Source organism: Dermatophagoides pteronyssinus, unplaced genomic scaffold (assembly GCF_027571235.1).
Source record: "Dermatophagoides pteronyssinus isolate colony J.1.1.1.1 unplaced genomic scaffold, Derpt_VIB-CSIC_2022.12 sq0001, whole genome shotgun sequence".
Taxonomy (NCBI): Eukaryota; Metazoa; Arthropoda; class Arachnida; order Sarcoptiformes; family Pyroglyphidae; genus Dermatophagoides; species Dermatophagoides pteronyssinus.
The window spans coordinates 1,411,166-1,427,701 of NW_027461525.1; the positions used below are offsets into that span (position 1 = coordinate 1,411,166).

Genomic DNA, 16,536 nt, shown 5'->3' on the forward strand with positions numbered 1-16,536 from the left:
GACAATAATAGATGATAGGAAAAGGGAGAGAGAAAGAAGAATTTGGCGCTGCAAGAATCAAAAAGAAAGAATTTTTCGTTTGTTTTCTGTTTCTCAATCAATTTGATTTAGTTTCAAAGATAGATGTGGGGGTATCGTGTGTGTTTATACCATTAATATATCATCCACAGCGAGAGAAAAAGAGTGGTATTGCACCACTTGGATCGCCGCCCAAAAAAACCAAACGATCATTTCAAGGATTCAATGTAAAAGTTGTATAGGGATTTAACTATCATTATTGGTTAACCATAATTTGGCACAATCATTATCATCATCATCATCATGTTGATAATAATAATAATAAATATTGAAAAGATCATTGCACCATCATTTTACTGGATACAATTTAGCTTTGTTTTCATTATTATTAGTCATCCAAAAGAAGAATAAGTAACCAAATGAAAACAATCAAGACCAAACAAAACAGGAAAACAAAAATTAGCAAAACAATAACCAAAATGATCGATTGTATCGATCTAAAATTGATTGTACCATATCGATTGTAATGAATATTTTTGTTTATGGCGTTGATTTCGCAAAATTGGTCATTTGACGAAATTTATTTCATATGAACACAATTAGTATCCGAGAGAGAGAGAGACTGTGTTTAATGATTCATATAATATACAGTTACCATTTGATTTAGACGACATTCAGATCGATCCCATTTTTTGATTAGATTTCTTCGAAAAATTAATTGTAAAAATCGATTTGTGTTTCATTTATATGTTCCATATACACATCCGTTTGAATGCCATCTGTTGGCAAACAAATTCGCTATTTGAACAATTATTAATTTTTGAATTTCAAAAAAGAAAAAAAAATGATGCAACGAATCGATACAACCTTGTATTAATCCTGATTTTGTTTTGTTTTGTTTAATTCCAACAACAAAACAAAACAAAACAAAAAATTGAATCAATTTGATGTCTGAAGACAAATGTGATTTGAGAAAAAGTAAAGGGGCAAATAATCAAACAAACAAACAAAAACAAAAATATTTTCATATTAATTCAGTTGGCCCTCATAATTAAAAAAATGAATGAAATGAAAATGAAAATGAAAATCGGATTTGTTCGTTTGTTTATTCGTGTGCTTTAGCAACAAAAGCAGAGTAGACACCAATAATTTTTTAATAACAGTTTATTATTATTATTGGCCATAAATTGATAATTTATTTTTCTTTTTTTGTTGAATCGCTCGCCCAAAAAATGAAATGAAATGAAATCATTCAATGAATCAATGAATGCAAGCACGTTACATTCATTCATCCACACTCACGTGTTGTCGTTGTGTTATTGACCAAAGTGTTTAAGGTTTATTCTTTCTTTTTTTTTCCCATTTTGATCATATAACAATATTAGTGAAAAAAACAAAACAAAAAAAATGAATATGCAAGGACATTTTTTCAAAAAAAACAAACAATTTCATTCATTTTTTTTCAATTAAAATTAAAGTATATTTTTCGTTTGTTTTTTTTGTTGCTAATAATGGCTACGAATATGCAAATGATTGATGATGACAATTGATAATTCTGAATTCTGAATTTTGGGTGAATACAGAACCAAAAACCAAAAGAATATTATTCATTATTATTACACTACAGATGTTGTTAATGTCGACGACGATGACGATGATGATGATGATGATGACCAGTTTTTAGTGGAACAAAAAGACATTTCGGGATTTAGTTTGTTTCAACATGTTTTTGTGTTAGGATTTTATAAGTATGTGGGTGTGTGGGTGTGTTAAATTTGATTCATATAAATAGGATCCGTCAAACATAAAGCTCTTTAAGTAATTATTGACGATCTTAATCTTGTCCTTGTTGCTGTTGTTGTTGTTGTTGATGTTTCAATGTCTGTTGTAATATTTGTGACTGTGGATCAATTTCTGACATGAATGTACGATCTTTTGCAGCAGCAGTAGCAGCAGATTTCATCAAGATCATCTTAATTATTGGTATGCTAATGGACAAAACAAAACAAAAAAACACAAGCCAAAGACAATATTAAAACAATATAACGAATAATTTAAAAATTGGTATATAGAATACCTTCGTAAACAACGATTCATGATTATTTTGTCCTCGTTCATTTCACAAAGATGCCAAAGTTGTTTGATAAGATTTGCTGACCAATTAATATCCATCGTTGATTGTGGTGGTCCATTCATTCGCATCATCGTCATCAACATCAACATATTTTCAGCATCTAATAATAATAGAATAGAAAATTGATTTTTTTTGATCAAAAAAAAAATCAATTTTTTCCCATTTTCCCATTGTTTACCTTGATTCATGGCCAATATATCGGCATCCGAAAAAAATTGATTGATATCATATGATGATGATAATGATGATGGATTATTATTTATTGATGATAATGGTGGTAAATCAGATCGTCGTCCATATCGACCATTTGGTACAAATTTTTGTGATCCATTTGTTTGTACAGCCGCAATGATCAACAAAATGATTAGCTGTGTAATAAAAAATTTAATCGGTATCAATGATTTTGATTGTTGTTGTTGTTGTTGTCGATTATTAGTATTATTATTGTTTGCCATAATCATTGTTGTTTCTGTTTTTGTTTCGAATCTGTCAATGAATTTTTCTTCTCACTATAAACAAGAATAAGAAAAATGATTCAAAATTGAAATTAGAATTATAATAATTTTGGAAATGGAAACAAAAAAAAATCGTTTTTCAAACTTGTAATTTCCAGATCCTGAATTCTAAAATTATTTTCTATAATTTATAAATCAAGGTGTGTCGATCTTCATTATCATTATTATTTTGTCAAAATTATTATGATTGTTGTTTCCAATGGAAAACAAACAAACCAAAAACAAAAAAAAACAAAGAAATTAAACAGACCTCGAAAAAATGTCAAAAAAAAAAAAAAATGATACAATCAAGCAAATATAAAATGAAATTCAGCACGTACACCAACAACAGAAAGAAAGAAAAGTTTTTTTAAATGCTCATAGGAAACAGAAAATTTCTTAAATACGATTTACTTAAAGATCACTATGATAAATGTTTAAAAAACCAATAAAAACTAAAGAATAAATTCTGAATGATCCAAAAAATTTCCTTTTTATATATATGTGTACATTCTAGCCATGATCAAACGATTGATTCTTTGATTGAAAATGTTTCATCGGCGCAGATTGGCGTCATCATGATTGGAAATAAAATATTCAAAAATCCAACCACTTAACGATGTTGAGATTGCTGTTTGCTGTTTGCTGTTGTTAGCTTTTGACTGTAGCCATTATAATGTTTTAAAGTGATTGGTGTTTGTTTGTTTGTTTGTTTGTTAATTAAAAATCATTCAATCTAATCAAACATTATTTTGCATTTGCCATGTGGTTTTTTTCTGGGGTATAACTTTAATCAACACACACACACACACCGTCATCAACACAATCAAGCAAATAATAATTTTTTTTTGCCGGATATCTACGTACAAACAAACAAAAAGTAAAAGTATTATGAAATTGACTCTTGGTATATATTGCCATGGATAAAGTTTGAATTTCCTAAGCCAAACTTTTTTATTTTTGAAGAAATTCTAATCTCTTGATGATAACCGACATATATTGGATTGATTTTGATATCGAATAAAGTTTCCAAGCTACATTATGATTCAAATATCCGTGATGAGAATATATTTTCTTTCCTCTCTCTCTCTCTCTTATTCTCATTGGATGGATGTATATATTTACACAACATTATATGTTTGATTTGTTCGGAACATATCGGATACTATCGGTTTTCCCAAAAGTTGTTGATAACGATGATGATGATGATGATGATGATGGGCTCATCATTCATTAACATTTAAATTAGCAAAAATAAAAAAAAACAAACTTAGATTAAAAGCCAAGAATCTTCATTAGCCATCAAACATAGAAATGGGGTAGAGAAATTCAACAACGAAAAAAAAAATGTTCCAAGATATTCAATCATTTTTTTTTTTTTGGTTTGTTGCTAATGCCCATCCTGTTCGTTAATTTTGGAAGAAGAAAAAAATATTTTTTTTTTTTTTTTTTGCAAATTGGGATTGAAATATTGGTTATGATTTGACTTTGTTTTGTTCGTCAATGGAAGCCCAATCATTTCTTAAGACAACACTCATGAGATCATGTTAACCATCACTAGCTTGTAAACTTTGTACACAAGAAAAAAAAATCCATTACATAATCAAGGCTAGTTTGTTGTTGTTGTTTTTAGTTTTTTCTTTTGATTAGTTCATAAAATTGGTTTATGTGTTTGAATTTTAAGTTTGTCAGTTGGTTTTCATTTTTTTTAAATCACATGATGTGAACGGGAAACAAAAATTTTTTCGTTTTTGCGATTGCAAACTATTTTCCTGCTTGGTTTACGTTTTTTTTTTTTGGTTTTGTTTAATGCCATTACTTTCATTTCGGGGACAAATGGCTTCAAGCCTCTTCGATTGAATTATCCAATTTGATCATCATCATCATCATCGAAACAGAAAAACTTGTGTATAGCATAAATGAACTTCAACAAAGGAAAATATTATGAATAAAAAAAAATTGGAACTTTTTTTCTTAAAATCTTAATTTACTGTTTACGAATGCAATGAATGCAATCATAAAATCAAACATTCATAAATTTTCAAAACTTTTTTCTTATTTTTTTGCTTTTTCTCGAGATGATTGCGAGTTCAAGTTTTCCGAAAAGAATATTCTGGATTCTGTTTTATTTAGAAAAGATCATCAGCAAACAAAACAAAACAAAACAAAAATGCCAAAATTGTTATCATAATCATTATTATAATTGACAAAAAAAAAGTTTTTCATTTAAAAAATTCATTTCAATTCAACAAATGTAAACATGTTAATTTCAGATGATGTTTATAAAAGAATTTTATTAATTTATAACATCTCTATTTAGCGTAAATTAATTGAACAAAGAAAAAAGAGATTCAAAATTTCAACAAAAAAAATTGCTTTGATTATATTGCGAATTAATGAAATTCTTGGTTAAATTAACGAATTCGGTTATTTCCCAGTTTTTCGAGATTTTTGACCTTTTGATTTGACAATTTTCTTTTTCTTAGGTTTATATCTTTTTTGTTTATAACGGCCATTACATCTAACCCAAATCCATTGAGGTTGATCCTTAAGATCGCCAAATTGTTCAATTTTTTCCAAATAACGTTTAATAGTTATATAATTCGGAACCATTTCATCGCCAAATAATTGTCGACATATTTCTCGTGTTTTAGCAAATGATTTATGTTCTTGATAGATTTCAACGATTTTTTCACGCTGTTCCAATGTATATTTACCCATGATAATTTTGTTGATATCAACCAATAAACAAATTCAAACAATTAATACAATAATAAAGCCATGCCACAGCAAAACATGTTCGAATTTTCGAACTTTACATTAGTCAAAGAGTATTCACAAATAATGTAATCAAAATCAAAATCTTTTTCTTTTAAAAATTAATTTGTAATTTTTATTATTCTTTGGCATTGATTATCAAAAAAAAAAATAATAATAATAATAATTAGTGAAAATTGTGAACTTGGAATCACATTGTCTTTTAGGTCATATATAAGACTATATATGTCGAATACATTTCTAAATAAAAGATAATAATACTGGCACAAATATGCTAGGCATTATTTACATAAAGAAAACAATCGATAAATCAATTGTGTTGTCGATTACGAAAAAAAAGAGATCAGCATTTAGCTTATGTTGCGTTTAGTTGCCAATTCCTGTAATAAAGACATTTCATATTGGGGTTTTGGATTAGGATTTTGACGACGTCCGCTTATACCCGAATAATTGATTCGTGCTTGTCCATCATTCAGATCATTATCAGTTAATCGTGTGAATTCGACCGACATTTCATCCGTATCGGAACCGTCCATCTTTTTGTTATTAATATCGAAAAAATAGATTAGAATGCGACATTCGACGATAGTTATAATTAAACTTACGCCCTTATGAGACGGAGCATATAGAATCAACAATGTCATAACATAACAATTCCAAAGAGCAAATACAGTTGTAAACATAGCACTAGACCATTGCAATGAATTAAGAAATGATCGTTGATCATCCCAATACCATTGATCTTCCGATACCTATTCGAGACAATGGATCGATAAAATTGTGAGCTATATGATTTAATATTAAGATTTTTTCAAACAAACCTGTCCCATAATGTAAGCAATGATTGTACATGTGGCACAAATAAAAGTAGCTATTAGGAGAAATTTGAAACGAAAGATTACTCCCTGATAGATCAATCGACGGGCGGTCGGCATCGATGGAAGACTTTGTTGTTTTGTCGATATGTTGCGAAATGCAAGCCTAATCCAATAATAACAAATAAAAAATATCGAGTGAGATGGACAAGTTTCTCATAATGGTGACATACCAAAGATGATAGGTGAGAAAAAAGAAATAGCTAATAGCTGCCAATACGGTGATTGTAATGAATATCATGGCGAAATTAGAATCCACTTCCCATATCGAATAAAATGGATCTATCACCTGTATACCACGTTCAGATGATTCAAATACAAACAATGAAATGTAGGCTATAAGAATTATAGCAAGTTGTTTGTAATATGATGATAAACCGACACGGCTTACATCGTCCTACATAAACACACAGAAAACATGGTCAGTTTGAAATAAAAATCAAATCAAATGTGCTATTCGTTCATCATTTACATACCAATAAATGTTCGCCAATAAATATTATCCAAAAGATCAACAATGAACAATGAAAAATGCCTTGACGTATATCGCAAAGAAACGACATAAATTCCATATCCATAACTAGATTTAAAAATTCGATTGGCACATTCAATTGTGTAATTCCAAAGCCCAATAAGATGAGACATTTTTCCAATAGATTTGTATCTCGTTTCAATTGTTGAATTCGATTTAAATACCATATAAAAGTCAATAAAGTAATGATGAAAAATACTGATTTCAATGATAGCCATATTTTTGTAAAGCCACCATTTTGATGGATGGCAACCAATGAAAGATTATTTAAAAAGCCAAAATTTTCGGATTTTTCTACATTCACATATAAAAAAACAAACATACAATAATGATAATCATGCAAGCAGAAACAAAAGGAAAAAATTGATAATAATTACCATTAGCGATGAACTGTAAGTTGATTAGATAGAAATCATAATACAATGATTGTAATTCAAACAATTGTATTAAATCACAATCATAATTGATGCCCTGTTTTCTCTATTATGGCCAAAAGATTCATTTTTCAATAATTAATCATTTTAATCAAACATTAAAATTCACCTTATGTCCTTCAATATGACATGTAACCGTACGTTTAAGATTCGATCGATGATAATATAATTTCCAATCTTTGTCACCAATATTTTTCACAGCCAATCGTACATCCATCATAACGGTAGCATTGATATGTTGATCTTGATCCGATTGATCAGCATTTCCACTATTCGAAAGTCGTGTATCATAAAGAACATCTGGAACAATTAATGTCAATAAATTTTGCATCCATCGTGAATAATCTAGCTGTAAACCGCCACGTGGTAAAGGCATTTGAAATGCAAATGTTATGTTACTGAAAACAAAAGAAAACAAAGATTTTTTTGAAAAAAAATTATAGGTAATTATAGAAAAATATAGTATTTATTTTTGCCCGTGTGACCTTGAAGAGATAACAACAACAAAAACTGATATTGAAAAAAAAACGAGAAATCCGTTCCATTATTATTATTTTTGTTTTGTTTACATAACAATAGATCCAATTATAATTCAAAATTCTAAACAATGCATTTTTTATATATCTTAAAATATGTACACATTTGATTGATTGATCAACCATTGATTATTGGACAATCCTAATTTGGAAAATATACATTAAACATTTTATATTATGTTCAAACTCTTACACACACATACACACACACGTGTGTTCAATTATCGATCGGCCTAATTTAAATTGATCAAATCAATAAGATCATTGCATAACATATTACAAAAACAAAATCAATTAATAGCAATAATTTGTTGCTTTTATAACATAATAATAAAAGCAATTGATTTTCAATTCAATTCACACACATATGAAATGATTGACAATCATTCGTTTTTTTTTCGTTTTGACCACAAACAAAATTTGCACCCACATGATCAGGAACGAAAGAAACAACAAAAAAAATCGGATATTAACAAAACAATAACATTGTCATTACACCTGGCAGCAGCAAAAAATTTTTTTTTGTCAATTTTTAATTCAAAACAAACTGAAACAAACCTTAAATTCAATCCATCATCATCATCATCATCAAATATGTCAAAATACCTACAAAGGAAAAAACTTAGCTAAACTAAACTATAGACAATAAATTTTCAAGTAAGTAAGTAATCAGAATGCAAATTCAGAATTATGACCAATTCAAATCAAATTGTAACAAACACACACACACACACACACAAAACAGGATCATTCATTTAACACATTAAAAATTTACATAATAAATAAAATCAAATCAAGATCAAAAAAAATGTTGGCGAAATTCATTCGAAGAACTGAAAAAGATGTAACTGAAAAGAAACAAATAAAATAAAACTGATCCAAATGTGGCAGACAGTGAAAATATAAGTAATAAGTAATGTTTTTAGTTTAAATTTGACGACCACGATTTGTGTTTGAGATTTATTCGAAAACACACACACATCAAACGGTAATGGCCATCATCATCATCACGGTCATTGGGCGTCAAATATGTTACACCCAAAACACAAAAAGACCATTGATTGTTGTTGTATAATCTTTGACTTGCCAACAAAAAAAATATATAACATACATAAATTCCAATCGTTCAAAATTGGTGATCGATTTGAATATGGATTTTTGAGTCAATCACACACACACACACAACAATATCGAAATTATGAGCAAATTGTGAAAATTAGGGAATGGCAAATATATCAGATCAGATTGTTTGGCAGTATGGAAAAAAATAAACTTTCGAAAAAAATCGCTTCTTGTTCAATGATCTTTTGATGTTGAATCTTCAAAAATTTTCATTTTCCAATCCAAATACTTACTTTTGTTCATGTGATTCAGGTTGACGACAATTTTTTCGATGACCATCATGATCACGTGGAATACTGAATTCATTCGAATTTTCAGGTATACATTGTATGGCTATATATTGCTCGGGACTTGATGGAGCTGGTGCTAATAAATAAATCGATTTTTTATTCAATAAATTTGTTTGCGAAAGATTTTTTTGTTTATTCGCAAATGTTTTTTTTTCAATATATGGATACTTACCAATAAATGCACCGATCAAAAATGAAATTGTTTGTATGAGAAAAATAATTGACAAAACGACAATCAATTTTCGATTGGACAAATTCTCTAAAATAGTTCCTGGCATCGTGATCAAATTGATCCAAATTTGTGTCCAATAATGTTGTTTTATTAAAATATAGTTTGGTTAACAAAGGCGTTCATCAACGCGTGATTTAAGACAATCGTCGTGTTGTACCAAAACACGAATCACGTCTTCACGTTCGTTTTCTTCGTTCTATTATTGATCTTTAGACAAGATGAAACAACAATTCACTTTAAATGACTATTTTTTTTTGTCTTTATATGGCAAATTAAATTCAATCAAAAAAAACAATTGCAAAAAACTAATGCTGTGATCGATTGATCGTTTGATCGAAGTGATAATATGATTCTATAGTTGATTGATATCAACTGTCAAATGACCACAATAGTATTTCGGGCAACTGGTTATTGAGACAGATATAAACACTCGGCCATCAAAAAAAGAAAAACTTCAAGCCAATTTATGTACAGTCGCTAGAGAGCGCTACAATCCATTTTTTTTTGGATTCTACCTTATTTTCACGTTTATGATATGTTGTTCTATCATCATCAAACAGACATAAATTGAAGGATTATGGAAAAAAAAATTTTTTTTTCGGGGTTGGGAAATAGAACAAAATATTCATTGGATAATTGATTGAAATATGGATATTGTTTATTGAGATTTCCTATTAAATGACAGTTACCATGATTTTTGACTGACATGATTAATTGATTGATCAGCTAAATGCCTGTCCATCATAAATGGCTTGACAAATAATGTCTAAACAACAATAACAACAACAACAAAAAAAGACAATCACCAAGCACAATTGAATGATGGCTAGCCCTAAAGCTTCCGGTAATTTCTTTTTTCTTCAATTTTATGTAAAAAAAAAAATTGATTTTTCCCATGAATCCGAAAAGTTGATGGAAAATTTTATGTTTTCTCCATACTTATAAGCTTTAAGAAGCAGATATTTCATATGTTGTTTGTTCGTTATTAGTGATTGTAATGAATTTAAACGATTAATTTATTCTATAAAACGATTAGAATCTTATCGGATTTTTATATATTTTCAAAAATTACAGATAAGATTCCCCCGAAAAAAAATCAAGGTTACTCAAATAAATAGTTATCGTAGATAATAATAGATATTTTGATAATTTGCTTTACTTTTAAAAATAATGTCTTGAGGCGACAATGACAACTCCCAAACAAAAAATCAAAAAATCAAAAAATTGATAAATTTGAATTGAATTGATGGTTACAAAATCTGGCCACAACTTACATTATTTAAATAAAACAAACATTTTTTCTTTTCTTTATTTCTAAATCTAGTTCAATTAAAATTATAAACACTATTCTTAGATGATTATAAACAGAAAAAACAAAAAAATTGATCCAAATTAACACTATTATAAAGATTTATCAGATTTGACAGGTAGAAAATGGTGTAATAATAATTATAATCTGATTTTTTTTTCTTGTTGTTAGTCGGATTTAGATATGAATATTTGTATTATTATTATTTTAGTTATAAAAATGACCATGATTATAGTTGAATGAATAAAAATTATTTATTATCATTAATTGATTCATTCATTTTTTTTTCATGAATGATAATAGGCGTTTTCGCTTGTGTTATCATATACACATTGGACCATTCAAAACCTTGACTTTTGTTTTGACGTTGTATAATATGTGAGGCCCAAAAAAAAAAATGTTGACAGGATTGGAATGATTTTTTTCGTTCGTCTTTCTTTTGACTACGTCAAATTTTCGTCAAAAAAAATCGAAAATTATGATTTCAAATTGAGAAAAGAGATGTGTTGGAACGACGAAAGTTGGAACGACCGAAAAAATTCGTTGAAATAGACATGATTTTTTTTTTTTTTTTTTTTTTGGATCGACGGATCTTGATGTAGAGCAACACAGGTGAAGCATGCACACACACACACACAAACATCGATAATAGAGATTGTTTTATTTGTATCGAATGGTCGTATAAATTCTCATTACATTTCGATAAATGTCGATCATACGAATATTAGCAATCGTTCAATCAGCATAACTTTGAATTATTATTTAAAAAAATAAGTGTTTGTGTTCAGTGTAAATTTATTAGACAGTTAGATTATCGGCTATTAAAACAAAACAAAAAAAAAATGAAATTCCTCATTGTTTTCGGTTTTGTGGCTGCTGTCAGTGCAATGCCATATCATGGTTTAGTCAATACTGGTGCTTCAGCCGTTCAACGACATGATGATGTTCGTTATCAATTGTTATTTTTATTTTTAATAAATCATTAATCTGATTTGTTCTATTGTATAGGGTTATGGAAATTATGCATTCGGTTATAATGAAGATCATGCCCATGGCGGAACATTCCGTAAAGAAAAAGGAGGACCAGGTTATCAGGTCGGTTCATATGGTCTACGAGATGCTGATGGTCGTATGCGTATTGTTGAATATATTGCCGATGCTCATGGTTTCCGTGCTTCAATTTCAACTAATGAACCGGGAACTGATCCAAAACAAGATCCAGCCGCTACCTCGCTTACCTACGGTGGTCATGGTAAGTAAAAATATTCTTAATTACACATTTATGATTGAACGATAAAATTGTACATAGCTCCAGGTCCAGTCCCAATGGCTCCGCTTCCAATAATGGAACATGGTCCAGTCTATGCTGCTGCTCCAGTTTATGCTGCTGCTGAACCAGTTTATGCTAAAGCTTTGGCACATCCGATGGCCGCTTCATACAGTATTCAACATGCTTCATATTTGCCAGCAATGGCTAATCATTATTATCCTGAACCATTGATGGCCGGTCATTATAATGTTGGTCATTATTAATAATATTTATTTTTTTTTGTTGTTGTAAATCTTAACCTATCCCGCCATTGAAATTTGTTTCCCATTGATCATCACTAGTTTTTTATTATTTCAGCATCGTGAATAAAATAAATTTCAAGTCAATTCATATTTTTCATAAGGAGAAGAGAATTTTTTTCAAATTATTTGATAACGTCGTCGATGAATATATCCGTTTGACAAGTCACATGTATGAAATTTATTAATTCGATTTTAATTTAGGAAATTATTTTCAAATACAATAAATTCTTTGATAACAAAATGCTTCAAAAGCTTGCAAGAGGTCAGTTTAGAATTGAAATAAACGATTAAACAATGTATAATATAATTTTATTTTTAAGGATTTTTTCCATTGCTTCGTACTTCTCGATGTAATCAATGGCAAAATTCAAACAAATTCTCAAGCACCCAATCGACCACATTAAATATGACTAATGATGGTGATCTTAATCATACCTATCACGAACAACAATGTCAGAAATCATTGCTTGAAAAAGACTATTTTAATGTGAAGCAATTGATAAATGTAAAGGAAATGTTTGATGCACGATTATATATGGGCCATAAAGAAGGAACTCTCAATCCTTATATGAAACCGTACATATTTGGTTCACGTCTTGGTCATCTAATTATTGATCTGGATCAAACCGTTCATTTACTTCAAGAAGCTCTAAATTTTGCTGCCCATATTGCTTTTCGTAATGGCATCATTTTGTTCATACATAAATCCGCTTCGGTCTGTAATCAGTAATCATCGTTTATCGATATATTACTTCAATTTTTATTTTTTAGACTGGTCATCTAGTGGAACAAACAGCAAAAAATTGCGGCGAATATTCACATTGTCGTGAATGGAAAATCGGAACGTTCACTGATTCGACTACTTTTTTTGAATCTGTCACTCGACTACCTGATTTAGTCATCTTTATTAGTACATTGAATAATATATTTGAAACTCATCCAGCCATTAGAGAAGCAGCAAAAATGATGATCCCAACAATCGGTGTTGTTGATACAAATACTGATCCTTGTTTAATAACATATCCAGTACCGGGTAATGATGATTCAATCCAATCAATTAGCTATTATTGCAATGTGTTCGAAAAAGCTATTAATCTTGGCAAACAAAAACGAATCGAATGTCTTCATAAATCAACATAGACAAAATAGAATTTTTTTCAAAAAAAAAACATTTTAAAAATTGTAAAAATAAAAAATCTTAAAAGTGAAATGAATTCGATATCGAAAAATCGAATGAAAATCCTAAAAGCAGAATTACAAAAAAAAAAAAATTCCAATTTTAAAAAGTTTCCCGAATTTTTTTTACAATAGAAATGTTTCGTAAGTTTTTGAAAAGTTTTCCCTCATCTTGTGCACTAAAGGTGAATCGTCTGCGTTGGCCATCATCAACATCAGTTGTTATTTTTGTTGATAGTCAATTTGTTTTGATCAAAAAGAAAATCTTGAACAATATGTTGGTACGGTTACAGAATTTGTTGCCAAAAATTTTTCAAACATCATCATTGCAAATGGCGCAAGCACGGCGTTCATTGAGCGATGCATTGTTTGTACATCGTGACACCGATCCTGATGCAGAATTATTCGAATTTACCGATGTCAACAAAAAGGTAAAATAGAATGAAAGTATCAACATTGTTTTTGATCATCATCTTTTTAATAGCGAGCTGAAGCTATTCTGAAAAATTATCCTGCTGAATATCGATGTGCCGCTGCTATTCCGCTATTAGATCTTGCTCAACGTCAATACGGTAATTATTTTATCAGTATTCTTTGTTGATAATTAAATCATTATTTAAAAATATAGGATGGCTTCCATTGAAAGCGATGAACTATGTTGCCGATTATATTGGTATGCCACGAATGCGTGTATATGAAGTGGCAACATTCTACACAATGTTTAATCGAACACCCGTGGGTAAATATCATGTTCAAGTTTGCACGACTACACCATGTATGTTACGAGGATCGGAAGAAATTCTCGAAGCTTGTAAAGAATTTTGCAAAGGTGATCCTAATTTCACCGTAAATGAAGTTGAATGTGCGGGTGCTTGTGTCAATGCACCAGTACTATCAGTCAACGATGATTATTATGAAGATTTGACACGCGAAGATGTCAAACACATCATCAGTGAATTGAAAGCTGGCCGTAAACCTAAACCAGGTCCAACCAAACAAAGTGGACGTTTTTCTTGTGAACCTGCAGGTGGTTTAACTTCATTAACATCAAAACCATATGGTCCTGGGTTTAAAGTACGAAATGATCTTTAAATGGAAAAAGATATTCTTTTCATATAAAAATAAAATAGTGTACATTTTTAAATTGATCAATCAGATAATAAATGTTTATTTCAATTCTTCTTGATTATCCATTCTTTTAAGATATTCACGTAATGATTCTAAGGATTGACATGGTACATTGAATACCGGATGAATTGTTTCCTATAGCAAATTTAAAGAAAAAAATTAACAACTAATCTGGAATAAATTATTTCATAACTCACCACAAAATTATCGGAAACACCGATAACTATTCGACTATTGAAAGAATTTTGAGCTATGGATAAACCAGATAGAGTATAGCATGTATGATAAAAATCTCGATTTTTTCCCGGTTTATCGACCAGGCCACCACCGGGTTTATTTTGACAACAAATCAATACATATTCTTGTAATGCTTCCTGATCAAATAGCCAATGATCTGGTGATACCATTAGATCTAAATTCAAATTAATAAATCATCAATGCTAATAAATTATATCGAATTGATATAGAAATTACTTTTTTGTGCTCTCCAACTCTGTATAATCGGTAAGACGGCACCGTTCCAAAATGAATAACAACCATCGACCAGTTTATTTGTACGTCCACTGAATCCACCTTCAAATGAAAGCTGTCGATTAGCTGTCCATCTCATTAAAGCGTCTAAATCACAATGATCAAGTTGATCGAGCAAAGCTAATCCTGCAACACCACAAAATGTATAACCACCATGAGCTTCATGATCAGGTGCAGCACCAAATCCACCTTCATATGTTTGACATGAAAGAATCCAATCGGCTGTGCCACGAAAAAGATCGGATTCCGGATGCGTTGGAATGTGCAACAATTTAGCGACGGACAAAGCGCAATAAGCACCCCTATATAAAAGGTTTTAAATGAGCTTCTTTTCAAATAAAAAATTTTTTCATTATAAACCTGATATCAACTTCACCGGATTCATGTAAGGTAAATGAACCATCTGATTGTTGCATACGGCGCAAAAATTTTTCGATTGCAACACGATTCAACGAATCAAAGGCAATTTCATTACCAATAGTAACTATGGCATTAACAGCAGCATATGTTGCGGCCAGATGTGGTTCTTGTCCTGGACCACCGCCATATCCGCCATGTGGTGATTCACAATTTCGTAGAAAACTAGTTATTTTGAGACTGTTTTCTTCTACGATAGCAGAAAAAAAAAGTTGAAAAGGAAAATGTTCAATTTAATGACAGTGACACATACTTAGATAATCAGATTCACCCAATAAATTCAAGGACAAACTAATCCAATAGACCATCCATGAACGTGAAGTATCCAATACGAAAAAATTATGATCCAAAGGTTTGAATAGGCCATTTTTGAGATATTCTATATGTTCAGCTCGTAACAAAATTCTAAACACGTATAAATTTTTACTGTAAAAAAAATTATTAAAACTTACATTTTGTTGGTGGATTCATCATCATTATAATCCTGTTCAAAAAAAACATCATAAAGATGTTCGACAGATTTTTCAACACGCATCTAAATAATAATGATGTCAAATTTATCAACAACAAAAAAAACAATACATTTACCTGTTCGATGCTAGTCTTTGTTGCATAGCCATCATCATTATATCGGCGATGTAGAGCCGAACATTTCATTTCGTTTTCCATGGTAAATTTTTTTTATCAATCAATAGAAAGTAAAATTGAACTGAAACTTATTGAGCTAATGTTCTTATCATTCGGATTTCTAATCACATAAATAAGAAAAAGAAACTGCAGTAACTCTATGACGATGTTTCAAAACAATGATTGATGGCAGGAGAACATTTATAAAAAATATTAACATCAATATAAACACGCGCCCGTAATAATATCTTTTATTCAATAAAACAGAATGACAGCGGTATCAATAAAATCAAATCAATTTATCCCATTTTTTCGATTAAACACTAAGTGT

General features: G+C 29.8%; 7 protein-coding genes across 8 annotated transcripts; 3 read left to right on the plus strand and 4 right to left on the minus strand.

Annotated features, from left to right (window-relative positions):
* Positions 1–1,329: 1,329 nt before the first annotated feature.
* Positions 1,330–3,130, minus strand: LOC113793139 (uncharacterized). The gene is made up of 4 exons (XM_075823755.1): positions 2,988–3,130; positions 2,331–2,661; positions 2,096–2,252; positions 1,330–2,006 (listed from the first exon to the last, which is right to left on the minus strand). The coding sequence occupies exons 2-4, from the start codon at positions 2,611–2,613 to the stop codon at positions 1,853–1,855; spliced, it is 594 nt and encodes a 197-aa protein (XP_075679870.1). The 5' UTR covers positions 2,614–2,661; positions 2,988–3,130; the 3' UTR covers positions 1,330–1,852.
* A 1,790-nt stretch (positions 3,131–4,920) lies between these two features.
* LOC113793590 (uncharacterized) lies at positions 4,921–5,474 on the minus strand. The gene has a single exon (XM_027343643.2). It carries the CDS (start codon positions 5,365–5,367, stop codon positions 5,074–5,076), a length of 294 nt encoding a protein of 97 aa, XP_027199444.1. The 5' UTR covers positions 5,368–5,474; the 3' UTR covers positions 4,921–5,073.
* A 94-nt stretch (positions 5,475–5,568) lies between these two features.
* Positions 5,569–9,898, minus strand: wls (Wnt ligand secretion mediator). Of its 2 annotated transcripts, XM_027343632.2 has the most exons (9): positions 9,386–9,898; positions 9,157–9,289; positions 7,375–7,663; positions 7,209–7,311; positions 6,776–7,125; positions 6,473–6,696; positions 6,246–6,405; positions 6,030–6,176; positions 5,569–5,960 (listed from the first exon to the last, which is right to left on the minus strand). In XM_027343632.2, the coding sequence occupies exons 1-9, from the start codon at positions 9,489–9,491 to the stop codon at positions 5,775–5,777; spliced, it is 1,698 nt and encodes a 565-aa protein (XP_027199433.2). In that variant the 5' UTR covers positions 9,492–9,898; the 3' UTR covers positions 5,569–5,774. The 2 variants fall into 2 exon arrangements, with proteins under 2 accessions (XP_027199433.2, XP_075679794.1); XM_075823679.1 differs by lacking the exons at positions 9,157–9,289; positions 9,386–9,898 and adding an exon at positions 8,577–8,641.
* A 1,566-nt stretch (positions 9,899–11,464) lies between these two features.
* Positions 11,465–12,410, plus strand: LOC113793587 (cuticle protein 14-like). The gene is made up of 3 exons (XM_027343639.2): positions 11,465–11,698; positions 11,763–12,006; positions 12,064–12,410. Exons 1-3 carry the CDS (start codon positions 11,597–11,599, stop codon positions 12,285–12,287), a joined length of 570 nt encoding a protein of 189 aa, XP_027199440.2. The 5' UTR covers positions 11,465–11,596; the 3' UTR covers positions 12,288–12,410.
* A 41-nt stretch (positions 12,411–12,451) lies between these two features.
* On the plus strand, positions 12,452–13,479 carry mRpS2 (mitochondrial ribosomal protein S2). The gene is made up of 3 exons (XM_027343638.2): positions 12,452–12,588; positions 12,647–13,041; positions 13,098–13,479. The coding sequence occupies exons 1-3, from the start codon at positions 12,567–12,569 to the stop codon at positions 13,464–13,466; spliced, it is 786 nt and encodes a 261-aa protein (XP_027199439.2). The 5' UTR covers positions 12,452–12,566; the 3' UTR covers positions 13,467–13,479.
* Positions 13,480–13,624: 145 nt separating this feature from the next.
* On the plus strand, positions 13,625–14,678 carry LOC113793585 (NADH dehydrogenase [ubiquinone] flavoprotein 2, mitochondrial-like). Its single transcript, XM_027343637.2, has 3 exons — positions 13,625–13,933; positions 13,987–14,074; positions 14,131–14,678. The coding sequence occupies exons 1-3, from the start codon at positions 13,640–13,642 to the stop codon at positions 14,592–14,594; spliced, it is 846 nt and encodes a 281-aa protein (XP_027199438.1). The 5' UTR covers positions 13,625–13,639; the 3' UTR covers positions 14,595–14,678.
* On the minus strand, positions 14,647–16,444 carry Fntb (Farnesyl transferase beta subunit). The gene is made up of 7 exons (XM_027343635.2): positions 16,167–16,444; positions 16,031–16,113; positions 15,832–15,983; positions 15,522–15,768; positions 15,105–15,463; positions 14,828–15,042; positions 14,647–14,765 (listed from the first exon to the last, which is right to left on the minus strand). The coding sequence occupies exons 1-7, from the start codon at positions 16,245–16,247 to the stop codon at positions 14,670–14,672; spliced, it is 1,233 nt and encodes a 410-aa protein (XP_027199436.1). The 5' UTR covers positions 16,248–16,444; the 3' UTR covers positions 14,647–14,669.
* Between the last annotated feature and the right edge of the window lie 92 nt (positions 16,445–16,536).